Raw genomic sequence first — 10,703 nt, 5'->3', positions numbered from 1 at the left:
AGCTTTTGAAACCTGATGCACTGTCTACGAGTTTATCGATACAAGGTAAAGGATAAGCTTCTTTAGGGCATGCCTTATTTAAATCTGTGAAGTCGACGCACATGTGCCATTTACCTGAGTTTTTCCTTACCATTACCATATTCGAGAGCCATGTTGTGAATCTGATCTCTTTGATGAAGATAGCTTTAAGAAGTTTTTCGGTTTCTTCTAGTGCCGCCTTTGATTTTTCTGCTCCGAGATTCCTCTTCTTTTGAGCTATAGGTCGGATCGTTTTGTCGATGGCGAGCTTATGGCAGATAATGTTCAGGTCTATTCCCGGCATGTCTGCTGGAGTCCAGGAAAATAGGTTGGCATTGTCTTGTAATACTTTTACGAGTTCTGATCTTTCTTTTCCTTGTAGTTTGTCCAATGTATGTTACTTGTTCTGGTTTTGCCGTCAGTGGGACTTCGTGGAGTTCGTCTGCTGGTTCGGGCCATTCTTGGGTGTCCCCACGAGGGTCAAGCTCCGCTAGGGAAAGTACCTCACTTGTGTTGTGAATGGCTTTTACCTCTTGTTGGAATTCTATTCTCGGAGCCGACTTTTTTAAGCTTGCGTTGTAGCATTGCCGAGCTTGTTGGCGGTCTGAATGGAGTGTCGCTAATTTTCTGTCCTGTGCCTGAAATTTGACACATAGATGAAAAGTTAAAACTACTGCCCTGAACATGTTCAGGACAGGTCTTCCGAGGATAATATTATAAGGACTAGGGCAGTCAACTATAAGATATTATATGTCAATGATCCGTGACAATGGGTGGTCTCCCATCATCGTCCTCAACCATATGTAACCCTTAATTGGTACTCTTTCGCCAGAGAATCCGACTAATTCTCCAGATGAGAGTTGTATAAGTTTTTCAGATATTTTCATTTTTAGAAAAGTAGTATAAAACAGAACATCGGCACTACTACCTGGGTCCAGCAGGACCTTTCTTACCAATAACTCGCCTGTTTGGATGGAGATTACCACTGGATCGTCTGAGTGTGGTGTTGCTGAGCATATGTCTTCCTGGTTAAAAGTGATTTCTAGGTCGCATGCATCCTTGTTGCTATGTGGTGTTGTTCCTTCTATTGCCAGCATCGCGTGGTAGCTACGCTTTCTTGCCGAAGTTGTTTCGCCGCTCCCGGCGAATCCTCCTGTCAGGCTAATCTTTCTAGTAGATCTCTGGCTATCACGCATTCATCGGTTGTGTATCCGTACTTTTGGTGGAAGGGACAGTGCTTGTTCTTGTCAACAAATCTCTGGTATTGATAGCTCCCAGCTCTTATTGGTGGTTTTATGATCTTAGCATTGAGTATTTCTTTGATTATCTTTTCCCTCCTTGTGTTGAATCTGGTGTAGTTGTCGAATTTTAGGGTGAGTTTAAATGGTTTGCCGAGCTCTTTGTTGTTCGCTGACCTTGGTATCTTGTCTTTCTCTCTTCTAGGTTTTCTTTCTGTCCTGTTGGCTTCATGGAGTTCTTCAATCTCCATTTGTCCGGCTGCTCTTTCTCGGAACTCCTCCAACATCTTTGGCTTTGTGACTGCGATCGTTTCTCTGAACTTTCCGGGTCGTAGGCCGGCCTTGAGACCATGTAGGTGGACGGCTGGGTTCAGGTCTTGTATTTCCATGGTTGCTTCTGTAAATCTGGTCATATATTCTTTCAAACTTTCTTGGGGACCTTGGCGGATTGTGCTGAGGAAATCCGATCCGTGTACGTAAATCCGTGCTCCCACGAAGTAGTCGATGAAGGATATTGCTAGCTCTTCAAAAGAAGAGATTGACCCTGCAGGTAATTTTAAAAACCAAAGTAAAGCAGCTCTGTCAAGGTAAGTGGGGAAAGCTCTACAAAGCACAGGTTCGTTATTAGGTCTGTTAATAAACATCATAAACTGAAATTTCTTAATATGAGCTCGGAGGTCACCAATCCCCTTATACGGCTCGAGCGAGGAAGGCAACGTGAAGTGTTTTGGCATCTGGTAATTTGTGATTTTTTCAGAGAACGGGTTGTCTAAGGTCAACCTCTCCTTTGGTGGGTTGACGCCCAAAAGGTCTACGCCGCCTTGGGTTGGGCCTTTGGAATTGTCTTCTTGTTTACTGGCGTTGTTCTGGGTTGATAATTCGGCGAGTTTCCTGACTTCTGCTTGTAGCTCGGCCATCTGGGCCATGAGTTCGGCCTGAGTGGGTTGACGAACTTCATTATCGGCCATGTGTGAAGGTTGACAAATCCTGCTTAAAAGGAAAACCCAAAGTGCTATATGGGAAAAAGGGTGGCGTTAATGTAACTTTTTAACCCCATGGTGGGCGCCAAATGTTCTGTCCTAGGTGAGCCGAGGTATACAATGCTTAGTCAGCTGCTGGGCTTGCGGAAGAACTATAAGTCGTCCAAGGAGCAGCGTTACAAGAGAACCTTAACACCTTGAAACACAGCGGCGGGAGCACCTGCGAAAAACACTCCGACGCTCAAGTTAGAATAAGAATTATCAGAGAGCGTGAGAAATAAACTATAGAGAATGATGTGACCTGTCCTTTCTAGCTTATTTAGGTATGATTTTATAGATGAATGAAGTGTTGTCCGTTGCTTGGTTGTTCTGATATTAGTGGCTTGGATAGTGAGTTCCGTTATTGTTGGTAACGGCTAGGGGATAGTGTTTGACTTGTGTGTGTTTTCGGTCAAGTGGTTGCTTCAATTTTGATTATTTGTTTCCGGTATTTGTGGTCGGTTATTGATGTTGATATTAATTCCGAGCTTAGCGGGGTACACGTCAAATAAATGTTGAGAGTCTAAAATTTAATTTGTGCATGTAATAATTTATTGGCCAATTACAAATTTTTAAATAAAATTTAAATTTACAGCAAATTAATCTTTAATCTATTGAGCTAAAAAATACTGTAAAAAAATTATATATTTTATATGCAAGTGAGATTGAGTAATTATATATCTTTATTTGTTGTTCGAATAAGAAATTAAAAAAAAAATCAGAGTAGAGTGATCTCATTAATTAGCTTTATGTTCATTTCAATCACAATCATTTTTTGTGTATCTTGTGGCTTATCATGAAATAATAATAATAATAACTGATTTAGTAAAGTTTGAACTTTGAACACCTCATTCAGTTAGGTAAATTAAAAAATTATGTACTTGTATTTAATGTTAAAAAGTTAAGGGTTTTCGAAAGAGTAACATTTTTTTTAAGTTAAAAAATTAGGATGTAACTACTTTTATGAAAAGAGAGATAATCTTTGCATGATTTATAGTGGAACTTTCCACACTCAAATTGTTAGGTATCTTAGGATGTCTATTCTCTATAATATCATATTCTCCCAAGTAATTTTTCTTTCTAAATTATTTCTACTCTATTGAACTATTTGTTGATTTTGATATTGAAATTTTTTATAAGTACTCTCCAATCACTTTTTCAAAATGTTCCGTTGGCTATAATTTAGATCAGATAAAACTATAAATCGAAATCTTCTTAGAACTAAATAAATAAACATGTGCCATTTAGAAGTATGTGGAGTACGTATTTTACTCTCCTAACGTACTTATGTTAAGAAGTCAAACATCACTAAAGAGAAGTTATCACATAATTAGATTCATTCTCAACTATTCCACAATATTAGATCCATTAAGTAATCACCTGTAGCACAACAACTCTATAAATACATCCACTCTTGATATGGAAGAAGTACACTATTCATTCTGAGTAATTTGATATTTATCTTTTACTCTTACTAACTTGACCGTTGGAGTGCCTTTGTAGGTTTGCAGGTGCCCACCTCATTTTTGGAAAAACCGACGTATCGTCTCTCTTGTCCAAGAAAAAGCGAGTCCGAGCATCAGGAAAACGAGCTATATACCTTGGAGTCGGCTATCCACACAAGAACATTTGGAGTGAGGCAGAAATTAAATAATCCCACGACAATCTTTTGTTATTATTTTGCAGGTCCATGACTGATGATAATGTTGTTCTCCCACCTATTCATGATGAACGGGTGGTAATGAACATCACTCTCTAAGTGGAGGTAAAGAAAATGACCAATCTTCTGATACGGCTAACTAATGAAACAAGAAAGGGTCGAATAAATTAATTTCGGTGGGGCCGAATAAACTAATTTCTGCTCCACCGAAGTTCATAAAGTTAGAATTATATTCAAGTTTTTTAACTAAATTTAACAATCTTTTACAATATTTTTGAATAAATTTTTACAAACTTATCATTTATTCTATCATTTTAGTGATAGTGAATCTTTTTTATGTTCATTTTAAATTAACGTATTACTCCTGAATGAGTATCCGCTTTATTCTTTATTTTACATTACTTTGCTCTAATCATAATATTTATTATTATGCCGAATTCCTCTTTTTTCTTCTTATGTTGCCAACAATAAAAAATTTAAACAACTTACAATGATAACGATACTTTTTCATTTATTTTTAGCAAAGTAGCATAATACATAACTACTTTTTATTCCTATTGATGAATTATGCACAAAAATGTTATATGATTGATTCAACAAAACTTTATTACTACTGCTATATTACTTTGTCGTTAAACTTAGCCCCATTTCTGGTAGATGAAATTGTCATTATCATTCATAGTGTTATGAATTAGGACTTATCTAATCCAAATCTACAAAAATAAAGGCCTGTAATGTTGCTCTACATTTTTATTTCTATTTGTTTTTTTTTTTTGGTAGATCTCGATTATAGCTCATGAGCAAATTTCATGTCCTCCTCTAGCAACTCAGAGAGTTATAACTTATGAACCTGTTTTTGCCTGATCCGTCGAGGTATAGGTCATCCTCCAGTAGGTGTTTATCAACTTCTTGGTTGGATCACGATATATGTTGGCCACAGATGGAACAGGAGGAGAGTACCTGCAAAAGGTACTTCGACGCTCAAGTCAGCAAATTGAAATATTCACAAAAAACTCTTATCTTGAAAAAGATAGCATACCTTCAAAACTCTGATTGTTTCCTTTTATAACCAGGAGATGAAGACGATCGTTTTCTCCTGGATTAATGATTTTCGATGTTACCGAATAAAGGTCATTTATCGCCATAAATCGGCAGAGTCAATGCGTCAGTTACAAGGAGGCCTGCCGAGTTATAACTCGTAACTGACATATAACGGCCATATCACAGCCCCAAGCTTAGCCTGGACTTAATGAGGCAGGTTGAGCTTTCGAATTTTCGTAATCGAGTTATAGCTCGGCATTGGGGAGCCCCCAGATCAACTTGACTCATTAGATAGAATGATGTGTATATAAATATATATTATTACTTTTTATTTAGAATGGGGAGGGTCATGATGACGAAAATTAATGATGACACTAGTTTTCGAAGTAGGGTGCAAGTTCCTAAGTGGTCTTGTAACCGTTGGGAGTGGGCTTTTAATGAAGGGTCATGATTTATCCTGAAATTGAAGGGTTTTATTAAATGCATGGACAAAAATTTATTTCAAGTTACACTCACTGAGGGAAGAGATTGCTGCTTTAACTTGTGTTGCTTCCAAAGAGTTGCAAAGAATGAGTAAAAGAGGTTAGTAACAACATTCCTGCACTTTTTACCTTATTTAATTCCTAGTTTCTGAAAGAAAAAGAATGGCTAAGAAAAAGTTAAAGGCTTTACCTAAAGTTGAAGCCGATGAATCCTATGATTGAGTTGATGGGGACGTGAAGATAAAGGCCTCTCTGTTCATTGATAAAGAGAGTGTTGGAGAGGTTAAGCTGTCAAGAGTAGTGAGACCTGGATTCCATATTGAACTGATGCCATGCAATCGCAAGAATCGTGTTTTCCATAGGAAGAAAGATTTTGAGAATTTTTACATGTATAGCTGCGTTCTTGAGGAATTGTTTGTCAAGCTGCCTTTTACAAATTTTAAATGTGATGTATTAAAGCAGATGAAATGTGCACCTTCTCAGGTCCATCCTAATGGATGGGTGTTTTTAAAATGTTTCCAAATCTTGATGCAATTTCTAGAGATTGAACCTGAACTAGAACTGTTTTTTCTCTTTTTCAGGCCAAAGGCGTCTGGAAAAGCCTTTGGGTTAATTTGAATAGTACACCTGGATTTTCTGTTTTTAAATTGTACAAATCTTCTTTCAAATATTTTAAGGAAATGTTTCTTAAGGTGAAATCGGTAGATGAGGAATTTCCATTTTACTTAGATGAACACCTTGGCGAGAAATTTTCAATTTATTGGTGTTGTCAACCTCATCACATACTGACTCCTGAGCTTATAATTCCTCGGAACGAGTGCATAATAGGTTTTCTGTTGGAAATGGTTGACAGGAGTGGTTTAATATATGTTTCAGAATTGCTTCCGTGGGAGGAAGATAGGGTGTCTGTTATAAATTATTTTGGTGAGGTGTTATGAGCTATGTCCTTTTATTTATATAGTATGTTAAATATACTCATTCAGTTTGATTCTTTTCAGTTGGTAAATATCCTGGAGTTTCAGCATCGACTCTGAGGGCTCGGTTTAGGTCTAAAAATTTTGAAAGGTCTTTTTCAAACCCAAAGAAGATGGAGGGTGGGGCCGAAGTCAATCAACCACCACCGAAGAGAAAGGGGATTGTTTTCAAGAAGAGGAAGTCTGATGTGATCAATGTTGATGAAGAAGAAAAAGGGATTTAGCTTGGTGAACTGGCAAACTTCATTATTAAACAAGAAAAACTCCACTCATTTGAGGAAGAGGGTGATGGTTCATCAGTGTGGGACAGAAAGTTTCCATTTAATGTTATGGCAGACGAGGTTATTTAATCTGCCTCGGATGTGTCTCATATTGACGAAGTCGGGAACGTTGGTATAGATCAATTCATGCAGGTCAGTTGTTTTATGTTTCTTATAGCCCGCTTAATTATCTTCCCAAAAGAAAAATTTTAAGGACTAACAGTCATCTGTGTTTGTTGTATAGGTTTTGGGCTTTCGGCTGGCTAGCATAGGCCGGAGCCAAGAAAAAAGGCATAGAAAAATACTACAGACTACTGTGGAGAGTGCTGGTCTGAAAGAGCAACTGGAATCAAAAGAGACTACCATATGACCAGTGACGGATCCAGAAAATTTTGGTAGTGGGGGCAAAATTTATATAACATTATAATTATTTTTATAATAAAAATAATATATGTATATAAAAAATTAAATATTAAATTATTTATTAATTATTATATATCTGTGTATAAATATGTATTGTTTAACTTATTTTTAATGTGTATTTTATATTTTAATATATATTTTATACAAATAATTATTTTTTATGTACATATAACATAATTATTGTTATGATTATATTTTATTATTGTAAAATATGATTAGCCTTCAAAATATCTAATATATAAATTACAATACTAAAATAGTAATTTAAATAATAATATATAATTTAAATTTCTATTATTTTAGGTTTTATATTTTAAAAAATTAAATAATTTTTCTGTTAACTACCATCAAAATTTCTCTCTTTTTATATATATATTACTAAATAATTATTTAAAAATTCACTTCCTAACACAATTAGAAGTCGACTCTTATTTATATTTATAGTTAAAAAAGTTCTTTCAATTAATACAGTTGTTATGAAAAAATTAAAGCTAATTTGAAAATAAGATAAATAATATTCTTTTAAGTTGATTTTTAAAAAAGAACACTAATTTCGTTTAAATTTGAGAATTGATCATTCTAAGTTTTAACGAATTTCTAATATAAAATTTTTAAATTGACGATTAAGTACCAAAAGTTGAGTAAAAATTTATTGTGGGGTCAAATTTAATAATCTAATGGGGGCAAATAAATATTATTATCATATACTACTCAAAAAAATTTCAAATTGTAGTGGGGGCGCTTGCCCCCACAACAATGTATGTAGAACCGTCCCTGACCATATCTGAGCTGAAGAAAGAACTTTTCGATGTGAAAGAGGAGTTAAGGTTGGAGAAAGAAAAGCACGAAAAGGTCATAGAATCGTTGAGGAAGAAGGAAAATGAGTTTTCTAGCATGAGTGAGCAGATGATTGAGGTGACATTGAAGTTAAAAAAGATGGAAACTAGCCGAGAAGCTGAGATCCTTAACGCATTTGTTGAGGGCTTTGAACGTGCCATTACCCAGGCAAAGTTCCTTTCCCCTGACGACGATTTTACTGCTATGGACTCGAGCAAGATAGTTCGGGATGGTCATTTGGTTGACGATGAAGAAGTCGCAGAGGAGGGGGTGATAATTTAGCTTATTGAAGATTGTTATATTATAGAATGTTGGCTTTGTGTTCAACTTTTGGCATTTTGCAATAAGTAGGGGATATGAAAACCCTGTAGAAACTGTTATTTTGAATAGAGCATATGGAAGCCTTGTAAGAACTGGTATATTAAACTTGTTTGGTTTATGAAACTGCTACTGATATATTTCTGATAAATTAGGATGTGTTTGCTCCTATTTTGTTTGTATATTTTCCTAGAGAGTGTCTGATTACTGTAGTGTGTTGATTAGACAATTGTCAGCTTAATTTGTGCACATATAGTAGCAATGCGACTTTTGATTATGAGGAATAACCTTTTACTGTTGTAACAATGGTCGGACAGTAATAGGTTTAATTGGTTTTAAGCTTTTAAGTCGAATAAGCAATTTGTTAAGTAAACATTGATAATAACAAAAAGATAAATACTTTTTATTCAATGTGGTACCTTTACAAATTGAATCAGGTAAGCTAGTCTCGTTAAAACCTCCTCGAGCGAAACCCATTTTTGGAAAAAAATCTCGAGGTAGGAAAAAGAGTACTAGCATTCTGCCACTGTTAGCTATAGTATTGCTTCAAGGAATTAACATTTCAAGTGCTAGGTAGTTTTGTGCTGTCCAATCGTTCTAGCTTATAAGCTCCTCTGCCGAGCACCTAATAGATTATGTAAGGACCGTCCCATGCTGCAGCGAGTTTGCCATGCGAAGGGGGTCTTCGTGCCTCTTCAGTTTTTCTCAATACCAAGTCACCCACATGAAAGGATCTCGGCTGCACCTTTTTGTCATGGCATTGACCTACTTGTTGCTGCAAAAGCCTGGTGACGAACTGCCGCTGTGGCTCGCACCTCCTCAACCAGTACACCAAATGGAATGGTGTTTCTTTGGTTGTTGAGTGTATCGTGGTGTTATACTCCCATAAGATTTCTAGAATAAGTTCATCCCATAAGCCTTTAGCGTCATCGAGTTTTTTTGTTAGATCTTGTAGGAGGACCTTATTTGCAGATTTCGTTAACCCGTTGGATTGAGGATGCACTACCGATGAAAAATGTTGTTTTACCTATAAGTTCTGCAAGAAAGCTTTAAAATTATGGTCGATAAACTGGCGATCATTGTCAGTTATGATATGACGAGCTATACTGAATCTATAGATTATTTTTTGCCACACAAAGGATATTATCTGTGTTAATGTAATTTTGGCTAAAGGTTGAGCTTCAATCCACTTAGAAAAATAATCAATTGTCACCTCTAAATATTTTACCTGTCTTGGGGCAATGGGGAAAGGCCCGAGGATATCAATTCCCCACTGATTAAATGGTCAGTTTACCACTGAATGGTGCAGATTTTCAGCTGGGATGTTAATGATCGGAGCGTGCTTTTGACAGTGATCACAGGTTCGGACCTTTGTCCGGCTGTCCTCCCATATGGTAGGCCAGTAGAAGTCAGCTCGGAGTATTTTTTGTGCCAGGTTTCTTGACCCTGAGTGTATTCCACAAATGCCTTCGTGAACCTTAGCTAGGGTTAAGTCGGCCTCCGACCTTTCTAAACATTTCAACAGCGATCAAGAATAACCTCGCCTATACAATTTGTTATTCAATAGCGTAAAGAAAGATGCTTGTCGTTTAAATTTTTTTTGATCTTGGACCCCTGGCAGAAGTTCTCCATTTTTAAGGTAGTGAATATATGGCTGTTTCCAACTACTTTCATTGATGATATGAAAAACTCCGACTATATTTATACTCGGCTCATCTAGGGTAGACTGCAAAAGTGTGGCAGTGTGTGATTGTGTAGTAGCTAGTTTAGATAGTGCATCTGCTCTGTGATTTTGATCCCTAGATATCTGATTAATTTCAATCTTTGAAAAACTGTTCACAAGGTGATTAACAATATCTAGGTATTTTAACAGAATAGGATCTTTGGTTTGAAAACATTGATTTACTTGTTGGACAACTAACAAGGAATCACAATAAACTTTTAAATTAGTAACGTGCAATTCAATTTCTAACCTAAGCCTAGCAATTAAGGCTTCGTATTCGATCTGATTATTGCTGGCTTTAAAGGAAAACCAAAGAGAATGCTCAACGACAACTCCTTCAGAATTTTCCAAGAGTATTCCTGCTCCTGATCCTTGGGGTTTGATGCTTTGTCAATGAATAGTACCCACCCTGCACTGTCTCTGGGTTTGGTCCGGTGAACTCGGCAACAAAGTCAGCCAAATATTGGGATTTAACAGATCCTCTAGGTTGATACTGAATATCAAATTCTGAGAGTTCGATGGACCTCAGGGTGAAGGTCGAGAATTCTCATAGCTATCTTGGTAAAATGGGTAATGTAGTCTTTCAAACTTTCATGCTGACCTTGCTTAATGGTAGTCAATAGTCGGAATCGTGCAAATATATTGTCGATGCCGCAAAGTGATCTTTGAATTGCTTCGCCAGCTCTTGGAAACATGAAATTGAATCTGCA

General features: G+C 36.5%; 1 protein-coding gene across 1 annotated transcript; it reads right to left on the bottom strand.

Moving 5' to 3' along the window:
• Positions 1-1,174: 1,174 nt before the first annotated feature.
• LOC112709527 (uncharacterized) lies at positions 1,175-2,224 on the bottom strand. Its single transcript, XM_025761412.1, has one exon. It carries the CDS (start codon positions 2,222-2,224, stop codon positions 1,175-1,177), a length of 1,050 nt encoding a protein of 349 aa, XP_025617197.1.
• Positions 2,225-10,703: the final 8,479 nt, after the last annotated feature.

The sequence above is a fragment of the Arachis hypogaea genome, chromosome 9 (genome assembly GCF_003086295.3).
Source record: "Arachis hypogaea cultivar Tifrunner chromosome 9, arahy.Tifrunner.gnm2.J5K5, whole genome shotgun sequence".
In the NCBI taxonomy this organism is placed as follows: domain Eukaryota; kingdom Viridiplantae; phylum Streptophyta; class Magnoliopsida; order Fabales; family Fabaceae; genus Arachis; species Arachis hypogaea.
Note: the sequence above shows the minus strand (reverse complement) of the source record. Positions and strands in the feature narration are given on the sequence as shown.

Bases quoted from the DNA above. Each gene is read 5' to 3' on its own strand.
- LOC112709527 (XM_025761412.1), bottom strand. From the start codon at position 2,224: ATGGCCGATAATGAAGTTCGTCAACCCACTCAGGCCGAACTCATGGCC.